The following is a 22223-nucleotide window of genomic DNA, read 5'->3' as shown; positions in this document are numbered from 1 at the left end:
TATTACCCAGTCCTTTGTCAGCCATGATTGAACACCCTTTTCTTGCCTGCAGCCTGTTAGACATTCAATTATGATAATAGCTGTAAAAAAAAAAAAAAAGTAAATCCCAGCAAGTGCTATATGGTTTCTGTAAGTCTCCCTGTCAATCATTTCCAGGTCCCTTTTGATCTGATGGTGTGTACGCTTAAAGGCATTTTTCAGTTGGTAGCTTTTACTGTGAACACATTATCCAGATGTTACTGTTTACAGACATCAGGACTGTACTATTTGGAAACTTTGCAGGGAAGTGTATGCTACATGTTTATACACACAGAACAGAACAGAACAGTTTCACAGCTAGCTTGGGTTTTCTGCAAATGAAGGCAGGAAGGTACAACATTTTCTCTGCAGCAATCCACCTTTCTGGTGGCTGCTTCAACATCCAAGCATGGCGCACTACTTTTAACAAGTAGAGTGGACATCATCACCATAATTTTTCAATTTAAAAAAAAAAATCCAGGCACTGGGCTAACTTTAAGCCATTTTGCATGGCCCATTCCAAAGAAGCCTTTTCTCACAACTCCTAAGCATATTCTTAGTTATGCCCATTTCAGTCACTCTCCCAAGGACAGATACCACCTTTGCTAGAACCCTCAATTTCATCAACCTGTGGCTTCTCCCCTGCTTTAATTTTAGCCAGAGCAGGAGATGAGGAGCTTCTGTCTTCTGCTTCCCATGGACATACCTCAGAGCAGGGTTTGCTTCTGATTTCAGCAGGGTCTTTTCTGGCTGTCGTGGGGTCTTCCGCAGTTTCCCAAGGACAAATATCAGCTACAGTCCTGTCACCTTGACTTTTTGCCAAGGCACCCACCAGTGGACTTCTGCCTCTGTTGAAGTCCACTTGTAATGTAGGGACAGGAAGGCTACGGCACAGAGGCTTGTGTCCAGCCATGCCCTCCCGTTTGGTTTGAGATCTTTGCCCACTGACCACTGGCATCTCTGTCCCACTGGTATGTGATGCATGACTTTCATGCTTAGTGGGCAGCACTGTTTCTGCCTCCCATGGACAAATTTCCCCTTTAGTAGGTGCTTCTGGTAGATTAGTTTCCCAAGGGCAGCACTCAGTCTTCCTGCTTTCAGCACTGTCAGACTTCTTTGAAAAAGCACTGTCAAAAGCATGGGCTGTTGAGACCCCCATGGTGTCTGTGCTCTCCCACAGGCAGGCAGATTCTTGAGAGCTGCTACTTTTCTCCAGGGCTTTGGGAGCTTTTACAAGGCCTTTTGAACCTACCTTCCTAGCCCCTTCAGAAGTGCCACCCACCGCCTTACTTAGTGTCTCTAGTGGAACACCAGCCAACTCCCAAGGACACACATCAGCTTTGCTGCTAGCTCCAGCATCTTGGGTTTCCCATGGACAGACTTCCATTTTTAAACTTGTAAGAGTGTCAGATTCCATGGACCCAACTTTAGATAGATCCACACTTTTACTGCTAGGTTTGGTCAAGAATTCATCAGTAACTTTCTGATGGGAAGCTAAACCTGGATGGCTATGGGTTTTTTCTATCTTTTTAGACATAGTTTTCCCCTTGACTTTCATCAGGCCTGAGCTTTTAATTATTTGACCTTTTGAAGCTTGACTTGGGTCTTCTCTGAATGTTCCTTCACCACTAGACTCCTCTTCCTCAATTTCCCAAGGACATACCTCTGCTTTCAAGCTTTCAACACTGTATGATTTCTTAGACCCACCTTTGGGCTGATCTGGACTTTGGCTGCTTGCCCATTCCATGGTCTCCCAAGGGCAAACAGATTCTTGTGAGCTGCTCACTCTCTGCTTACTGGAAACTCTCTCCTTATTCTTCCTCAAAATACCTTTTTCAAGTGGACTTTCAGTTACAGCCCATGGGCATGTTTCAGCTTTGGTCTCTGTCTGGAGCTCCTGGTAGTCCCATGGACAAACCTCAGCCTTTAGATTTTCAGTGCTTTCAGACTTTCTGGAACTGACCTGCAACAGGTCTAAACTTCGGGTGTTTTTAGCAGGTGGTTTGTCAAAGTCCATACTCTCCCTGGGGCAGATGGACTCTTGGTGGCTTTTTGACTTTTCTATTTTCTTAAATACTGTTTCTCCCCTAGCTTTCTTTGAGTCTGGACTTTTCGGTACTGCCTTACTTTTCTTCCCTTCCAAAGCTCCAGAGTCCTGCCTTAACTTTCCCCCTTCAAAGGGGGCCATGGCTGCTGTCCATGGGCACATTTCTACCCCACGCCTCATTTCACTTTCTGTGGTTTCCCATGGACAAACCTCTGCCCTTAGACTTTCTATGCTAGCAGTTTTCTTTGAATCTGCTGTGGACAAGGCTGGACTTTGGGGGTCAGATCTTGCTAAAGTTTCTTCAAACTCCATGCTCTCCCATGGGCAGATTTCATCTCGTGAACTACTCAATTTTTCCTTTGCTTTAGAGAAACTCACTGGGGAGCAACTACTGTTGCTCCCCTTTCTCAAGTCTGCTGATTCCCATGGACAAACTTCAGCCTTTAGGCTCTCAGCACTGCTGGACTTTTTGGAAGGGATTTTAGACAGTCCAGAATTAACAGGGAGTTTGCTGGCATCAACACTGTCCCACGGGCAAACAGATTCTTTAGGGCCAATTATCTTCTCTGTTGTTTTAGAATAGCTTGTTTGCTTTGGTGGAGTTGTCCCATGACTGTCAAAAGACCCAGCTCTTATATCAGCTGGGCTTTCAGGCACTTCACATGGACCTATGTCTGCCTCGGTGCCAAGTTCTGTTTCTTGACTTTCCCATGGACATACTTCTGCCTTGAGGCTCTCAATGGTACTGGGTTTTTTAGAGCCTACTTCAATTAGGCCTGGACTCTTTGCACTAGGTACTGAGGACATGTCATCAGTGTCCATAGTTTCCCAAGGGCAAATGGATTCCTGTGGACTGCTCACCTTCTCTGAAAGTTTAGACAGAAGATCTCCAGTCCTTTCCATTCCTTCTTCTGTACTTTGTCTCAAGGACGTTTTATCTAATGGAGTCAATTCCCAGGGGCAGATTTCAGCACTCTCAGTTTCCCAAGGACAAACAGCTAACTTCTGGCTTTCTGTGCTGTCTGATTTCTTTGAGCTGCCTTTGGATAGTTGGAGGTTCTTGGGCTTAGGCTTGATAAATGAATCCTCACTACCTGTGACAGGCTTTCTTTTCCCATTAGTTCCTTTCTTCTCCTCTCTGGAGACTGCATTTGCACCCTTTTTAAGTTCTCTTTTGGTTGTGGAGGTTTCATCGCTCTCCCAGGGACATATGACTGCTGTAATATCTGTGTCTTCCTCTTGTGTTTCCCAAGGAGCAATCTCTGCCTTCTTGCTCTGGAAGTTATCAAGCTTCTTTGAGCTTGTATTACTCAGTTCCAAGGGTTTTGTACTGGGTTTCTTTAAAGTGTTCTCTGATTCCATGTCCTCCCAGGGACAGATGGAGTCACGCTGTGTGCTATCCTCTGGTATTTTCAGAGGATGTCGTGCTTTCAGTATGACGCCCTTAGATGGTCCTCCTTCAACCTGCTTCATCCCTCTTTCTGTTGGGGGTGAAGCCACCTGCCAGGGACATGCTTCAGCCATTTCAGTTTCCCAAGGACAGACCTCCACCTTCTTACTTTCCCAACTGCCTGATGTCTTCAAAGATACTTTGGATAGTTCTGGCATTTTGGAAGTGGTTTTTGTGGAAAGGTCTTCAACACCTGCATTATCCCAAGGGCAAACTGAGCCTTGCTGGCTGCTCTCTTTCTCCAATTTCTTGGGCAGAGCTTCTTTGGTATCCTCAGATGGTGGACTTTTGAGCTTTTTGCCTTCATTCCCTTTGGAGTCCCCTCCTGAATCCTCTTTCAGTTTCTCTGGCAATGTAGTATTTATTTCCCAAGGGCATATTTCTGCTTTGATATTTTCCACATCATCTGATTTCCTTGGAGTCATTGAGATTTTAGCCTCTGTTCCTCTTGGTAATTCTGTGGCTACCCAGGGGCAAATGTCTTGGTGGGCAAGATTTTTCACTGCTGCTGCTTTTAGGCTGGTGCTCTTCTCTTTGGACAATTCGGTGTCTTCCACAGCCATCTTTTTGTTTGATGGAAGTTCTTCCATCTCCCAAGGACAGATCTGCAAATTAACATTGATGCTGCCCTCTGATTTTGAGGGACTTATTTGTGCCTTGCTGTTCTCAACACTCCTGGGTTTCCTTTGGTCTGCTTTAGATAAATCTGGGCTCCTTTTAATCTCTTTTCCCAGAGAAGTTTCTTTGGCATCCCTGGAATCATGCTGGCTATTTATCTTCCCCTGTGTTTCTGTTGGAAAAACCTCTTTCAAAGAAGGCTTCTCTTCGCTTTCTTTTACTGTCTCATCCTGTAGCAAGGCACTGCTCGTTTCCCAGGACTGTGGATCACTTTTTGATGTGCTGGGTAGGACATCTGCCACTTCTCTAGGACTTGCCTCTGCTTTCTTGCTTTCTGTCTTGAAAGCCATTGGAGAGAGGCTGGAAGTTTTATCCTCTCTGTTTTGATCCTCATCAATCGTCTCCCAGGGGCACACAGATTCTCGCTGGCTCTTGGTCCTTTCCAGCCTGATGGAGAAAATCCCTCCAGCATTTTTGGAAGCCACTGCTTCTGTGCTGCTTGCTTTGTCTTGCACAAACTCATCCTGGTTTACTTCCCAAGGGCAGACCTCAAGTGCTTTGCTTGGACAGCTCTTCTGTAAACTGGAAAGGGCTTCTTGCACTGCTTCCTCGTCCCAAGGGCAGATGGTTGCTTGTTTGCTGACTACCTTTGCCTTGCTTTCCCCAGGGCTCTTGGTAATTACCTGTTGCTTTGGTGACCCTCCAACAGATATCAAAGCTACTTCTGCCAGTTTTTCACTTTTTCCCCCTGCGTCTTTCTCACTTTTTCTTGGACTACCCTCATTGTCCTTTTTCACTTTTATACTTGTCTTCATCCTTGAACGGTTGAATGCTTTGAGTGCCAGACCTAAGCCTTTTATGGAGCTTTTGGAAATGAAGATCTGAGGGCTTTGGGCTTGTTTTTCAGGGGAGCTTTTCTGACTGTCTGACCCACTTGCATCTGGGTCTTTCTTGCTTGGAATGGGCACTTCCATGACCTCCCAAGGGCAGACCTCTGCAGCAATGGAGGCAAGCCTGGTTAGTCCTGCTGGGGCAGAAGGTGGCACAGTATCTTCTTCCTGCTTCCCCCTTTCCATCTCAGTCTTCGCTGGATACTCTTCTGATTCCCCTGGATGTATGTTTACCAGGACTGGACTGTCTTTGGGGTGTGTCTTGTGGGACTGGACAGAATATTGTGTTTGGTCCTGACCATCCCAAGAAGCAACATCTTGTTTCTCAAGGCTATGAACCAAACTTTGCTGTCTGACAGGAGGTTCCGGTGGTGTCCTCTTGTTGCCATGGTGTCTTTTCCCAGACAAATCAGAGGTGTTGATTCTGACACTCCTGATAGGAGCATACGTGACATGTTTCTGGGACCTGCTTTCTGCAGGTGTTGATGGGGCTGTCACAGCTTCCCAAGGGCACACAGTATCTTTGCTAGGGCAGCTATCTTCCAGAAAGGGGCTCACAGTTCCTTCTGAAGTGTCATCCATCTGGAGCTGTTTCTTTGTTCCCTCTGAAGCTACATCAGTAACCTCAGTGTGTCCAGAGACTTCATTTTCCATTGTGGAGTCTTTCATGGCTGCTCTCCACTCTTTGTCTTGAGCTAGTTTGCTGCTGTTTTCTAAGTAAGCCCTACTAGTTAGTAGCAAGGCCTTTTCTTTGGCACTGGTGACCACACTGAGGGACTTCTGTAGAGGAGAAGGCTTGGGTTGCAAAGGCTTCTTATCTGCCAACAGATTGTGAGCACTGGCTGATTTGTAGACCAAAGGGGCCGAGTCACAGAGAGAGTCACTGTTGGATCTCTCTGAGGCTGCCTTGGCTAGTTTTTTCCTCATCAAGGAGTCTAGCAAAGGGGCTTCTTTGCAGCTGTCGTGCCTGGTTGGCAAGTTGTTTTCCTTGACATCCCTCATGTGATCATAGGTGCTGTGGGATTTCTTTAGCGATGAAGCCACCTTACGTTTGGAAGAGGAATTCTCTTTCAGTTTGATACTTGAGCTGCCAGAATCCAAGTGTTTCCGCTTGTAGGAGCCAGAGCGGCTCCCACTCCCTCCACCCACAGACCCGTCTTTCTCCTCTTTGCTGCACTGCCGGGACATAGACTCTGGGATCTCAGTGATACGCCTCATGAGAGAACGGCCTAAGCCCCTCTTTGAACTTCTCTTCTTCTGAAGGTGAGGATTGTTGGCCGTCATCTTCTTGGTCTTGTGAACCTCTAGTTGCATGTAAAGCTTTTTCAGTTCATCCTACATATTATGTGTAGTGGGGGAGGGGCAGTGTGATGAAGGGTGGGGAACACAGAGAAAGTGAGGAGGGAAAAGAAAAGAAAACACTTTTTCAGTCAAAAACAACAACGGTCATGTGGGCATGTGGATGAAATGTCAGCATGCTTGAGTTTATGAATGCATAACCTGCTGGCTCTGCATCCATAGGAAGACCCTTTGCTCTAAGACTAAGTAAACTTAAGGACTACAAATTCCCTATTCCATGGATTTCAGCCAGTGGGGAATACTTGGGTCATGGGAAAGAGGACAGTGAAAGATTGGTGAGGCAGATATAGTCTGTAGTTTTCAAAGATGCCCAGCTCAGTTTCAGGCCAGGAGATCTTCCGATGAGAAAAGAATAATTGTCCAAGGTTTTCTCCATTGTAGGACATGGTTCATGTAGCCATGGCCAGTCAGTGGAGTATTGTAGATGAGTTTAGAAATTGCTGATAGATTCTTTTTGGTCCCAGTCTTGATTTGATAGAAGGTATGTCTGCTAGCTGCAGAACTGGGAGGATTTGCTGAGCTTGAGTGGGGGAGTGATGACAGGTAGAAGACGCTTATTCCCTGCTGCAGATAACAGCTACTTCTGGTTTCAGAGTGGCATTTATATCATGGAAACTGGCAGAAAAGGTGTCCTCTGTGATCCCACAGAGAGTACCACCCCATTTCTCTGATCAGAGACGGGTTGATGTATTTCAAGCTTTTACATGTTGTTTCCTCAATTCTAAGAACTTGAGATGCCTCTCCTGAAGTTTATTCACTCCACAATAAAAGCTTTAAGCTAACATATGCTCACATGTTTGGTAATGTAGCTGTATTCCTTTTGGCTTTGGCCCCAGTGGACTTTGTAAGTTTCTGTATAAGCTAGTGTCCATATCTAAGTATGCTGCAGCTATGCAATTTAACACCACAAAAAAAAAGGGGGGGGTCCAGATAATGTAGGTAAGACCTTCATGTTAACGTCTGTGCACATAGAGCCCCTAGCTCATAAAATCTTTTATTGTATTTGTGCATGGAACTAAAGGCTTGCTGAGTGTGGCATATACATGCTGAGACTGCATGGAAAAAAATCCCAACATTTTAATATTGATCTAGTTTGCACATAATGACTACTCATCAGTTTAAAAGCTTGCCTCCTCTGCTTTACTGTACAATCCAGGGTCAGTGTCTTCATTGCTTATGCAATGTGATGTGCAAAGCCAGATTGCTCGGCTTAACCACGCGTATGTTTAGCCCCTGAACAACCCAGGCGTCCAGGTTTGCATATCATATTGAACAACTTTTGAAGGAACCAATTCTGAGTTTTGCTATAAAGTAGAGGAGGCAGTTGCACTATGTGCACTGAGTCGGATTATTGGTTCACCTTGTCCAGTATTTCTTGCCTGATCTAGCAGGTGATAGCTCTCCAGGCTTTCAGACTGGATTGTTAATTTCCAGTCCTACCTTGGCGATGCAATAGCAATTAAAAGAATTGAACAAAATGGCAAAGCCAACAAGGAATGCCAAATAAAAGCAATGGTGTAGGCAAAAGAAGTGTTTTATTCCACAAGAATAAGCAGTTTCAACACATTTCAGTCCCCTTGGAGAGCCTTCTTCTGGGAAATTCAGTGTGACCAAATTCAATCACACTTTTTCTATAACTCCTGTATGAGGTCGAAAGTGTGCTGGAGCTATTTGAGGAATAAAGCACCTCGTTTGCTTGTACCTAGAAAGGAACCCAGGGTTTTCAGCATGCAAAACATGTGTGCTGCCACTGAGCTGTGCTCCCTTCCTGTGCATGACAGCTTTCCCAACTCAAGCTCTGCTTGGGTAGCAAAAGGGTGGTTTGGGGGCATCAGGAGAAAGACTGCAAAAGGCAACTCTTACTCTGCACAGTTTCTGGCATAGCTAGCGTCAAAAGAAGGTCCTGAGTGTTCCACCCACCCGAATATCATCGGGGTCAAGACTGTGTTCACTCCACGCCGATGTGATGCTGCTGTTCAAGTAGGAGCCTGAGCGCCTCATGTCCAGCTCGTCCTCATACACCTCGGTGGCAATTTCCTCCCGCAAGGGTGTCCCTGCATGCAGGAACTATGTGGATGACAGGAAAGGAAAGACACTGAATTTCTTTCAGGAGTACACTACAGACAATGTGGATCATATATTTCTATTTATTCATTAGATTTATATCCCACTTTTTTCTAATAACAAACTCAAAATGGCTTACATCATTCTCCTCCTGCTGCTACTCTGTCTTGTCCCCATAGCAAGAACCCTGTTAGGTTGAGCTGAGAGACTGTGACTGGCCCAGAGTCACCCAGTCAGCTCCATGGCTAAGCAGACTAGAACCCAGATCGCCTGAGCCCCAGTCCCACAATCTGAACCACTATACCACATTGGCTACATTTCTAGCCTGACCAATCCCCAGGGCTCAAGATGGCATACAGAATAAATACAGAAAAACATCCACCTCCTTCTTTCTTTCCCTCTCTCTCTCACCTTCCAACTCTAGTCTTGAGACCATCCATGTAATTGATAGCATATAGTCATAACAAACAAAAGACAGGGGTTTTTTTATACAATGCATGATTGATCGACCTAGTCCACATGATACGACATCCTGCCATGGCTTGTTCCTCAAGGTTAGTCCTCAAACCACCCCTGTGCTCATGGCATGAAAGCCTATGGCAACAGCTTCAGCAAGTAAACAACATAATGGTGGGCTTCCATGTTGTGCAAACCAGTTCATGGATGAATGGAATTCATCACCGCAGGGTGTTGTAATGGCCACTGGCACAGAAGCCTTTAGGAAGGGTCAGTGGTCCATCCCTGGCTGTTAGTTGAGATTAGGAATGGACAGACCAGTCCATTTCCAATCTGTGTTCTGTTTTGTTTTTCTATCAGTCTGCAATTTAAAATGCAAACCTGCATGAAAATGTGCATAACTTTGACCATATTTTATCTTAGAATATGCTTTTGTGCACATTTTAGGACATAAACAGCAAAATAGAAAATAAACCTAAAATTAATCTGACAGTTTAAAAAAAAACACACATCAGGATCAGAGTTTCATGATTTTTAAAGCCTGTCATGAGTTTCTTTTGAGGGCAGGAGAAAAATGAAAGAGAGCCACTCCGTAATTTACTTGATGGATTCTGTTCATACCTTTGGGATGAAAAGAAGTGCCAGCGTCATTGTGGTGGTGACATGCGTGTGAATGAAAAACAGCAGCAGTGTCCAATCAGGGTGCAAGGAAGGAACCATTAAAAACCTAAAGCCGGAAATAGGTAGGGTGGAGTGGGGTGGATTGGAGAAAGAAAATGGTTAGGGAAATTAGTGATATATTCCCTGCATGTTTCTGGACCAGAGGGTTTCCATGACAAAATGTTTGGAAGCACCCTTTCTGAGTGGACTGGAGGCTAGATGGAAGGGGGTTTTTCAAAGTTCAGTTGAATTTTGGAATCTTCCATTACCAGATTTAATAATCATACGATATAATTTAGTACTTAGCGCTTCTGCTAGGCATTTTGCTAGCTTACTTGTACTTTGTTGCAACAATGAAGTGTCCCCGTGCAAGTAAACCTGGAAGCGGGCATAGTCATTTCCTTGGAACCACGAAGAATTTCTTGCCCCCAGCCAAGCCATTACATGCTTCGTGCTCGCAGCCCCTGTACTGCATCAAGTCACTCAAACTCCCAAAGCATCACTGTCCTGGGTCCCACTGTGACTGCAATTACTCTGTCCACCCTCACCTGACAATGTGAAAGGCAGTGGAAGTGATCAACTCGTTGTGTAGGGCAATGCCCATGTAGCGAGGCTCATGGAAAGCAGAAGGGACTGTCCGTGTGGCATAGCAAAGGAAACTTCCCCAGAACAGGAACAGCATCTCACCTGGACAGCAAAAGAGAGCAAAATTGTTTGTTTGTTTGTTTATTTATTTGGAGTGTTTGTATGCTGTCCCATGCGCATGAGCCTTGGGACAGCTTCCAATACAAAATGAGAGAAATGGATGCCCCAGGTCTCTTCTATTTCTCTTATCCCTCCCAATGGTTAATTTATTTCCATAAAAGGGGTGAGGGGTCTGCAAAGAAAACCTGCCTGGAAGCTATTCCTCCTCATCTGGATGGCTGGCTCAGCTCTGATCTCAGAATGCTGGAGGCTGACAAGAGTTGCTCAGTGATCAGAGAAGGCATTAGCTCTTTGGCTACTCAGGAACAACTCCTGGTTAATGTGTGACATGAGAGATGTGGGCACCAAAGCCTTCCCCCAGCCTCTAAGATGGATTCTGGGCAGTTACTGGCAAGTCTCATTCTACTTAAGCAGGGGCTCATTTTTTTCTTTTTCCATCAGTGTCTCCTGACTCACATATGCCTGAGCTCAAGTGGCTGCTTGAAGCTCGAAGCTGAATGTGCACATTGCTACCACCTTTGCTTGAGGACCACCGTGCAGAAGTGGTAAGAGTGCTGGACTGGGACTCCAGAGATCCAGATTCTTGTCTCCGCTCAGTCATGAAGCACACTGGGCGACAGTGGGCAACAAGGAGCCAGTCGGTATCTCAGCCCCTAACCTACTTCACAGGGTTGTTGTCAAGAAACAAATTAAAAACACCACATTGGGCATGTGGCACTGAAGCATTGCTGTGAACAGCACTTGCATTAGGGAGTAAGGATGAAAAGGGATGAAGAGGGACAGCAGGGCAATAAATGGTGGATGGGAAGGAGTCATTTATTGGGGATGGGCTTTATGGGGGTGATAGGGTAATTGGTGGGGATGATTGGCATGGGGAGGGAATTCAGATAATGTATAGAAGAAAAAGAGGAGCAATAGAGACAACCAACCCACAGTTCACAGCTCAACAACAATACATGGGTTCTTGCCATGCTCTGTTCATGGTTAACAAACCATGGTTTGCTGATGTAGCTGGGTTCAGACAACACAACAGCCCACATTTCAATAACAATTTGCAGTTCAGTGACAGCCCGCACTTAACCCTTAAGTACAGGTTAGCATGCTACCTGAAAACAGCCTGTATTAAGAGAGTTGTAGCTACAGTGAAATAAAAGCCCCTCTTTGTGGTATTTGATGAGGAGTAGTCATTTCACACAGGTCATTGCTTGATGTTAATAACTTTGAGCAGGGGTCCTCAAACTTTTTGAACGGGGGCCAGTTGAAAGGTGCTAGCGATGGGCGTGGGCTGCCAAGGTGGTGCAGGAGGGGGGCGCAGGCGGGGGGGGGTGCACGCGCAGTGAGGCAGGGGCAGGCATGCGCAGAGATCATTTTCTCCAAACGGGTCCAAAATGATCTTGCGACCAAGCTGGCACCTTGCTGTGCACATGTGTGTGTATGCGCATGTGGCAAGTCCAAAATCTCTGGCAGGCCGGATAAATGGGCATGGTGGGCCCGCGAGCCGTAGTTTGAGGACCCATGCCTTTGAGGGTTAAACTTGCCATCATCACCAACACCACTTTTATTACCTTGTGTTTAATTACCTTTAGGCCCCACCTTTCTGCCCTTTGCAAAGAGCCCAAGGTGGTTTACAAAGTTCTCCTCCTCTCCCTTTTATTCTCACAACAACAACCAGGATCAGGCCAAACATGAATGATCAGCACAGCTTGCTTTCTCAGTTTGCTGTTTGCCACAGGAGAAGTGGGTCCTAGCAGGTAGTATGGAACATCCCAGACCAAGGTGAGTTTCCAGGGCTTGGAGAAGAGGTTGAGTGGTACCATTAAAAGCAGGTGACAAGGCATAGATGCAAGGCCTCCAATGGCAGTGTGATGGCACCGGATTTCCTTATTAAAAAACCTTAACAACCAAAATTAGGTGTGGTGTGGAGCCAATTTCCAGTTATGCATGATCTGCTCAATATATTTTTTTAAGGAAATAAGGTCTTGCTGCTGCTGCTACCCTTATCTGGTAATGGGAAGAAGGAAATTGAGCAGGTGGTGGGCAAGGAAGGGACATTTCCATTTCTTTCTTTCATTAAAAAAAACCAAAACTTTCTGTAGTGGTCATCAGGCTAACCAATGCACCACACCTCTGTAAAAAAGTTGGTTTAACAATAAGATAAAAGAGAGCCAGATTATTTCTCTTCCAACTGCTTCGTAAAAGGGTTGGGTGAGGAGAGTGTGTGATGCAAGAGAAATCCAAGGCAGCTGTGGGTGATGGAGAGATTAGTAGGTGGAACATTTGGGACTGTGTTAGTGGGTCCCCTAGAGAGCATCGTGCACAGGGCCTCCTCAGCTCTAGGCGCATCAGTGCTAAGGAAGAGGAACCTGGCCAGCACACAAATGAAACTCTCCCAATGGAGTCCACTAGCAGCTCAGCCAGTGCCTCCTGCCCACCCATGGCTTTCCCTTGGTGGGAGGGAGACAATTATGCAGACAGGACTGCAAGGGAGATTGGATAATTTTCTAGCATATGTTTCTGTAAAGAAGGTGACAGAAATTGGGAGGAAATTGTTTGCCTCTCATCAGATGGTCGAAAATGGATACAATAACCCTCCACTTCAGGTATTTCAGGACTCAGTCCAGCCCCTTCCTGCCATGGGTAGAAACATCAATTTAAGGGGTTTTGACCCTCACCTACAACCATCATGTAGTCCCAGCGGTCATGGTCACAGATGTAAAACTGGAGGCCCCTGGTGGTCTGGGAGAGGACCACCACTGGGATGTTCTTCTCTATGTTCTCCAGCATCCCAACTGTCCAAGCGGCTAAGAACCAAAGCACCAAGAGCAGAATCAAAGCCAGCATCTTCAGGATCCGTCCACTGGTCATGTACGGGACTCGCTGGGCCGTGCGAGAGAGAAAGACCTTTAAGACCCTGTGGAACAGGAAGGCAGAGGCAGTCTGAGAAATAGGAAAACAATGATGGCAAGGATATATTCTAACCAGGTGCCTTCCAGATATTTTCCATCATATCCAACTTTCAACTTCCATCATGTTCAGCCATCATGGCTGATAATACATAAAAAGGTGTTGAAACATATAGCTCTCCTGGTCCTAAGATTAGATTCATAGGCCCTTCTTGGAGCACCCCTACTGGATGAGGCAAAGTGGGTGGTTACTAAGTAGAGGGCCTTGCCAGCAATGGCACCCTGGTTATGGAATGCCCTTGTGGTCTTTTTGGTGCCAGATAAGTATCTTTTGGTCCAAGTTCTTCGGTCCTCTGATTTTAAACACTGTATCAGTACATTTTTAGATCACTGCATTGCTGCAGACTTTGTTTACTTTGGATTTATTTTGCATTAAACATAGGGGTTGTATTTTATGGTTTAAAGTTCTGTGAACTATCCAAAAAGCTTCAGCTATGGGGCAGTATAAACATAAATTAATAATTAAGTAAAACCTTTTCATAGTAAAGGTACCAAAAGGTACTCTGACATGGCCACAAAATCATGCAGACTTAATCATGAAATCATTTGTCACTAGATGTTGGATTGTCTACTGGGACAGTTTGATTTTTTAAAAGACTCATAGAGGAAAAGTGAAATAACTACAGAAAGTGTAGACAAAAACTTAAATGCTCAGGAGAAGGTACCTAAAGTATCAGTCACACAGGTTGCAAAGGCAGGGAAAAGGGAAAGTTGGGCTCAAGTCACAAAAGAAAAAAATGGAATGCGCCTTGACTCACATGTATAGCTACATGTATCTTTAACCTGGTTGGCTGGTCATTAACAGCCTAGACCTATAGCAAAACTTTTCAGCATCTTCCCCAAACTACAATTCTTTTGAAGAAGCCATGACAGTCAAGTGGTATAAAACTAGGATAGATATAGAGTGTTATTATATGAGTTTCTCTGAGGCATCTGTCCCACTAACACTGGAGACATTTTACTGGGCTAAATGGACTTTCTTAAGTCAACAATCAACTTAAGTCAACTTTCTTAAGTCAAAGTTGAATCCTTCCCTTGTCCTTTTTTAATGTTTGACCCATCCCCTCCAAATAATCTTACCTGTATAGCTTGAGGGTGATAGTTCCATACACAATGGCAAAACCCAGCATACGCACCCAACGGAGGACAATACAGCGGAAGATGCTTGGCTTGAAATAGAGGATAAACACCTTCATGGAAGAAAGATAGGAAAGGTGACTGATGCATGGACCAGGTCTCTTCCCTCCATCCTCAAATGGGATTGTTTCATGTGCATACATTCAAAGCACATCTGCTTTTCCAGCTCAGCTCCCCGATCAGTAGAAAAGCACAGCTAAACCTTCTCTGCTTTTTCAGATGGAGAAGATAGAAGAATTGCACCAGACAACATTGGTAGCTCTCCTGGTGGCCCAAACTTTACATGCATGGTCAATTCCTGCAGCCATCTCCAGAGAACCCAAGTCAAATAGACAAATATAACAAGTGGCACATTTGTCAGTAGCAGGCTCTTCTGCATGGAAGGAAAGTGATAGAAGAAATTGCCCTGGGGTTCCTAACTAAGGTGGAAAAGCCCAAATTGACATTCAGTGCTAGGTCTCCTCAGACTCTTATTGACTGGGCTTTCTGCCTTCAAACTCTTAGCTCCAAATCAAGTTCCCCAAGGAGTTTCACAAATGTGTATGGTTGTAATAATCTCAATTTCTTTGCTGTTACTTTACAGGATCTCATTCTGTGCACTCATAAAGCTTCTGAAAGTAAAGACTTGTCTTTTCATTTCATGGATTATATAGCTATGGATTATATGGCTGTCTACATTCTACAAACTTCAGAAACTGGCCAGGGTGCTGAAGCCAACAACTTGACACAACCCCTGCTTTATTGTTCTGGAGAGCCACTGATAGAGGAGAAGCTTAGCAAACGCCTTTGTGATCCATGTATGGGCTCCTCCCAGTGACCAGCAAATGCAGAATGAATGAAGCATGGCAAGAATGTTTGTGCAAAATGGCTCCACTTCCCTAATGTATACCAAGCTGCAGAACTCAACTTTCTTTCGTTTGTTCTTTCTTTCTTGGAGTAGAATTTCACTGGCCTGCTCTACATACATGCCCTAAAAAGACTGTTTGTGAAGCCTCAGACAAAGACTTCCTGGCTCAGATTCATCCACTCCCACTGCTCCCTTTGGCCAGGACATGGACCCCTCAACCTGGCCACTTCCTGATTAAACTGTATGATCATTTCCCTTGCTGGAATCCACAAGGCATGTTGAGAGTTAGTTCTGCCCAGCCTCACCATGCCCCCAGGCACACACACAAAGTTAGGGAACCTTTTAAGTTCAGTCTTCCTAATGGAGTAGGAACATTGCAAACCAGACAACCCGCCTGTCTCCATCACAGATACTCACAGGGAAGTAGAGAAGGAGTGAACCAAAGAGGATTGTCTCTAGAAGAACAACTCCTGAAGCCCGAATTCTCTAGGAAAACAGGAATTACTGTGAAATTATTATTAGTATTACAATCACCCATCCATTCAACAAGGCCTGACCTTGCTTAACTTCCAAGTTTAAGCAGGATCAGGCACTTCAGGCTATATTCAACCAAGCAGGGAAGGACAGAGATTCTGGAGGTGGTACAGATATGCAGGTTAAAAAGAAAACATGGCAAATAAGGCAATGGCAATGAAAACAGCTAGACACTTTACTGAGCCAAGAAATCAAAAAGGGGCATGTGCTAGTCCTGCTGCCCTCAACCTGGTGCCCTCCACATGTTTGACTACCACTCCCATCCTTCCCAAACAGTAGGGCCAAAAGGGGTTGATGGGCATTGACCTGTGGAGTTTCTGGAAAGCACCAGGTTGGGACCATTCCTCTCTTTTAACTCTGCTGGTTCTTCCTTGCACCCAGCACCATCCTTACCAACCTTGCTCTTCCTGAAGTGGTAGGACACCAGCATGCTGAAGAAAACTGCCATCATGCAGAAGGCCTGGAATACCAGGACAGCAGCACGGAGGGACCAATCTTCCTGGATCAAACATGGCGTGTCATCAGTGCAGGTGGTACAGCCTTCGTGACAAGGCCGGCACTCCAGCAAGTTCCCTGAATCCACTGCTCCATATTGGGAAGAACTTTCTCCTGTTAGGGTTGCAGGGGTGGAATGGATTGGAAAACAGTATGTTAAAACAACAGAACTCGCTCTCTTGTTATCAAAATGGGCAGGGGCTCCCATGGGCGGATATCTTTCAGTACAGTTCGACATCTAGATAATATTTGCCTGGCCTTTAATGGGAAGGCAGCAGGTTTGAAACAAACTTGCAACCTACTTGGCCATTTTGCTGATACTGATCTCCAGTATATAAGCACCCCTATTTCCAAAACATATTCTGTTTTGTTCAATGCCAAATTAGTGCTCTATTGGCCTGCCCTATATGGTACATTTATTGCAGAACCAGGGCTGTAAATGAACAACCGCCACTCTCACTTTAATGTCTTGTCTTTTATTTCAGGTGTCATCCATGAGTGGAAAATGATTGAAACCAAAGAAATAATCCTTGTGTGGTGCAATGAGGATGGAAGGGACAAAATGATCCCTGTAAGTCAAGCATATAATATGCCAAAGAACTGGCCTCTGAGCATTTCTAAGAAGTTGAAAGGGACATAAAGATACTGAGGCTACAATTAAATCATTGAACTAAAAATGCTGGCAAGTACAAAATCCATGTACCATGTGTAGGGGCATTAAAATCCAGAACACCTCTCTATCTCAAGGAGACTGTTACATGACACCACTCGTTCTGACCATGCTGCATTTGCTGAACTTCAGTAACTTGAGCCTTGGCTGAGTTCAGGTGTTCCCCCCACACCAAATGTACCAGCTTATCAAAAAATAGCATACAGGCAGAAGGAGGTACCCCTTGGAATGCAGGCAGTAGCTGTCTCAAGGTCAGCACAGGCCTGCATCATAACACAGGTGATTAATTAGAAGACCCTCTGAAACTGCATGTAGCTTATGAAGGAATTAAGTATATAAGTTCTAAGACTGGCACAGAGGATGAACCTCAACACAGATCAAGGACCACAAAGAGGTGCTGTGTACTGGCTGCCTGCTTAGAGACTCTTTGTCACCGCTGGCTGGGGATCCCAGAGACAGAAGGGACAAGCATCATTTTGCTCAGATCTGTATGTTTGCCTGTAATCCTTTCTAATACTCAACCTGCTCATGATGTGATATGCAGTGTTAACTGGCTTCTTTAATAAACAACATCATAATAAACAAAAACCACTGTGCTTTTTGCTCTTGAATCCCAGGAAAGACTCACTTGTCCCTAACTCGTTTTAACAAGGATTGTTAAGAGAAGCATGCCTTGAAGACAACACTTGAAAAGATAGCTTTATACCTCAACCACACAGACAGACAGTGATCAAAATCCATTGCCACATATTCAAAAGTGTTTGCAAATATTCCCTTGTAAGTAGTACCGCAGAGTTCCTGAGGAACACTTTTCTCTTTGATGTATCCCTGCTCCATCAACTTTCTGCCCATCAAAATGCTCATGAGATCCAGTGTGGTGAAATGACTAAAGCATTGGCCCATGACTTGGAAGATCCAGGTTGCAGTCCCCATTCAGCCATGAAGTTCACTGAGTGACTTTGGGCCAATCACTGACTGTCAGCCAAGCCCACCTTACAGAACTTTTATGGAGATAAAACAGAGAGGAGGAGGACTTAGTTCTTTGCAAAGTAAACTGACTTGGGTTCTTTGCAAGGCAAAAAATGGATATACGTTCAATAATATAAAAAAGAACATGTTTCTCTGGAGGGATGATTTAAATCAGAAAACCGCAGTGTGTGGAAGTTTTTATAAAAGCTTTCCCAGTGTTGAAGTTATGATCCAAGCATCACCACTATCTTGGCAACATTTAGCCTTTTTCAAAAAGAACTGCCAGATAGTTGATCATAGATCTCCAGGCATTCCTTCTAGACTGGCCCTGACTTGAAGCCTGGCCTCCAGCAGTTGTTGCTATATTTACCCCGTATTTTCTCTCCTGGCAGTCTCCCTCTCCTCTGTTTGTTCCACACAACAACCCGCAGATGCAGGTTAAACTGAGAAATAGCAACTGGCCTCAGGGCCTGTCAGTGAGATTTATGTCCAAAAAAGGATCTGAACCAGCAAATTCCAATTTACAGTCTTTCATCCTCTAACTACTATATCATAGCAGCTTTTGACCACCTTCAAAAATGAAAAATACAATCAAAATATAGTTTTTAAATAATTAAACTATATATTCCATTTTCCTTCTGGAAAAGGGCCCAAAGCAGCTAATAGACTACAACAAAACCATAAAACAATCAAGCAAACCTGAATTTATAACTCACAACTCACATCATATTAATACACAGTAGTAACTTTCTATCAATTTCCCTTAAGATGCCCTTTCCTCCACCATATTTCTTCAAAGGTTAACTTGCATTTGGATATTAATCTAAAATTCCATGTGTAATGTGTTAGCTATGACTCATATGAAGGGGCCATAATTAATCTTGCCTTCCAGGCCTCAGTCTTAAAAGAGTTCAACATGCCAAGTATCCCACGTTGAAGAAACTAGTCAACAAGGGTCTAAGGAAATCATAGGAGGCAGTGTTCATGCAGAGCAGCACAGCTGGAATGAGTAGAAACCTCCATTTCTCTTTAGCAAACAAGGTTCAGATCACCAGGATCAGTTCTTCAACTGCCAAGGAGAACCGTGTTTTGCACTGTTGGTAATAATAATATGGCACAAAATGTGTCTGGAGAATGGGGCGAATACTGTATTTGCTGGCAACCTTGAGTTTGTTCTGAATGTGATTGCATCACATGCTTGAATGACCTTACAGTGGGCATTCTGGAAGAAAGGAACTTCAGTGGTAAACTTCACCATGAAGCAGGTGAATTAATACTTATCAAGAAATTCAATTCTACCACCTATGGCCTAAATCAAGATAACAGTTAATACACTGCAGGTGTTAATTAGCTCATAATGCCAGGAAGTTTGTGTTATCATCAACACTGCTTTGTGTGATTCTTGCCATTATTTTACATATATCCTAACACAATTTCCAGCTTGTCTGTTTTGCATTGCACTCAACTCTGGCTCCACTGCTTACATTTCTCTATCTCACTGTCCCTTTCTCTCTGTTAACACACATGCAAACCTGCCAAGTGCCAGCTAAGGAGAACTTTTCATGCATCTGATGAAGTAAGCTCTAGTACATGAAAGCTTCATAAACTTGCTAATCTTTAAGGAAACACAAGACACTCTGTTAATGTTGCTGCAACATAGTTATCCCTTCAGAAATGTTTGCACACATTATTTCAGCAATCCTTACAGCAATCCCGCAATTAAGCCATTATTATCCGTATGTAGACAGAGCCTGGGACAGCTACTTTGAAAGCTGTGATGCACCAGAGACCCAGCGTATTGTTGTAAATCAGGTTAGAACCAGCACTTGACACACTTTGTTGTTAGTCAAGAAGTCGTGCTCGACCCATCGCAACCCCATGGACAACATTCCTCCAGGACTTCCTGTCCTCCACTATCCCCCAGAGTCCACTCAAGCTCACACCAACTGCCCCAGTGACTCCATCTAGCCACCTCATTCTCTGCTGTCCCCTTCTTCTTTTGCCATCTATTGTTCCCAGCATTAGGCTCTTCTCCAGGGAGTCCTTCCTTCCCATTAGGTGGCCAAAGTATTTGAGTTTCATCTTCAGTATCTAGCCTTCTAAAGAGCAGTCAGGGTTGATCTCCTCTAGGACTGACCGGTTTGCTCACCTTGCGGTCCAAGGGACTCGCAGAAGTCTCCTCCAGCACCACAATTCAAAGGCCTCAGTCCTTTGGTGCTCAACCTTCCTTATGGTCCAGCTTTCACAGCCATACATTGCAACTGGGAAAACCACAGCCTTGACTATACGCACTTTTGTTGGCAGGGTGATGTCTCTGCTTTTTAGTATGCTGTCTAGATTTGCCATAGCTTTCCTCCTCAGGACCAAGCGTCTTTTAATTTCTTGGCTGCAGTTCCCATCTGCGGTGATCTTGGAACCCAGGAAAATACCTCACTTGACACACTATGAGGAATTTATTAGGGCTCATATGACCCTGCAGACCCTGCCACCCTGGGACAGATTCTTTGTTTGCCCCCTCAGCAAGTGCTGCCAGTTGAACTCCCCTGGTAATGCTGCTGCTGCTGCAGCTGCCAATATCCCCTTTGCCCTCACTCAGGAATGAACTTCCCACCCCATTGCATAAGCTCATGAATCTTCCCTTTGGCTCCACTATTTTCCTCTCGTGCAATTGTTTGTGGTCTTACCCAGAGGTTAGACCCCAAAGCTGCTTCAAGTCAACCTGGCTAGCTCAGGAAAGGAGAATGCTGAGCAGTGGGACACCTATTCCTGTCCATCCTACATTTGGATACACACTTCCAAAACTGGAAGACTAGAAGATGAAGCCACCTAGCCAAAGATGTAGGTCACTATAAATTTGCAGCCAAACCCCCAGGATTTGTTTGTTGCAACACGAAAGACCCAGGTGGACAAAGCTGGGAAAGATTTACTCCCCCAGTCTCATTCAACCATGTTTCCATAACTGAAGTAACCAAGGTTGACTTTCTCCCCTGTTGTTTCCATGTGTCTACGTAGATAGCAAGCCTCTTGGAGTAGCGGATTCTCATATCAGTTCTTTATAAAGCACCAGATCCATAGATGGCACTATATAAATAATAGGCAAAGAAATGAATGAATAACTTGGACTGTGGGGTTTGCTATACAATAATATTTCTGTAAAATATTTCTACCTACCAGACTGGCCATTACTGGCGGAGGAAGGAGAGGAAGAGGAGGAGGCTCTGCCTGTCCTGTAGAAACCTGGTTTGCAGAGACAAAGGTACCTTCCAAGGATAAAACCCTGGCTGTCCTGTGGGACACACTGAAAGCAGAAATGCATATTTGTGAGTTAGTCTCCCTCCTTAGTTTGCTCTTCAGAAAAAGTCTGCCTGCAGTAAAGCTAAGTTAACATCCCTGTAGTCTGAAGGCTTACTTCTGTTCATAGATTTTTTTTTCTGGCTTACTTGGACAGGTCTTTGCAAACTTCTTTCTGATTCACTTTTGTTCCTTGTTCATCTATAATCTAGCTTCAGGACTCACCCCAATTTTTGCACCCCAAAGGCTGTGGGAAGTTAAATCTCTGCATTTATTAGTTACCTAAACTAAATGCCAAAGCCATGCTCAGTAACAACACCCTCATTCCTATATGCAAGATGAAATAAAAACAAAACAAAAAATATCAACCTATCAATAATATTAGGAAGCAAGGAAAATACTGGCAAAACTAAAACTGATCCATAACATTTTAAGGAAGCAATCCTATAGCCCCTAGACAGTAAGGACCACAGAATAACTGGATTCTCAGATCCCAGGTCCCAGATCCTAGACTGCACTCTGACCTTGGAGCCAGGAATTTGAGCTCTGTCTTTCCTCCCCATCCCCTTGCAGCCAGCATGCTGGCATGCTGGCTGCTCTCAGAGGATGCAATGATAACCTCAGAGAGCAGGAGGAAGAGGTGGGGAGAGACTGGAGGGGCTAAGAGACAAGTTATCCTCACACTTCTCCAACATCCTTCCCTCCCCTACCAAGATACTCCAGTTAGATTGGCTAAAACACTTTCTAGTGGAAAATGCAAGGGAGGAGGATGGGAAGAGAACACTTCTGCCACTCCTTCTGCTCTGCATTGGTTGCCTGCAGGCCTCTGAGTGCAGGAGCTTATGGCCATCACCATAGGACTGTGCCTTAAATCTCTGCTCCCAGGCATTTGATCTGAAGGCACTTGATTGTGGCTATTATTAAAGCCAAGATGATCTCAGTTTGCTTCATGCTTGGATGGCAGAGTACTTGGCTGGGTATCCTGCAGAGGATGCTTGAGCCTTGTCAAAAGCAGTGCTCACTGTTATGCCATATGTTTCAGTGGCACTT

At 44.7% G+C, this 22223-nt stretch overlaps 1 protein-coding gene across 1 annotated transcript in view; it reads right to left on the bottom strand.

The window, feature by feature from the left end:
* Window positions 1–589: 589 nt before the first annotated feature.
* The window catches only part of GPR179 (G protein-coupled receptor 179), a 43202-nt gene continuing 21568 nt past the window's right edge, over window positions 590–22223 (bottom strand). The window contains exons 3-11 of the mRNA XM_044444505.1: window positions 21054–21180; window positions 16146–16357; window positions 15632–15700; window positions 14311–14420; window positions 12940–13178; window positions 10111–10249; window positions 9524–9629; window positions 8303–8449; window positions 590–6358 (exon numbers count right to left, since the gene is read on the bottom strand). Coding sequence (XP_044300440.1) covers window positions 590–6358; window positions 8303–8449; window positions 9524–9629; window positions 10111–10249; window positions 12940–13178; window positions 14311–14420; window positions 15632–15700; window positions 16146–16357; window positions 21054–21180 — 6918 coding nt within the window. The remainder of the gene's footprint in view (window positions 6359–8302; window positions 8450–9523; window positions 9630–10110; window positions 10250–12939; window positions 13179–14310; window positions 14421–15631; window positions 15701–16145; window positions 16358–21053; window positions 21181–22223) is intronic.

This window comes from Varanus komodoensis, unplaced genomic scaffold, assembly GCF_004798865.1.
Source record: "Varanus komodoensis strain SLA01 unplaced genomic scaffold, ASM479886v1 scaffold45, whole genome shotgun sequence".
In the NCBI taxonomy this organism is placed as follows: Eukaryota; Metazoa; Chordata; class Lepidosauria; order Squamata; family Varanidae; genus Varanus; species Varanus komodoensis.
This window is presented reverse-complemented; position numbering and strand designations above follow the sequence as displayed.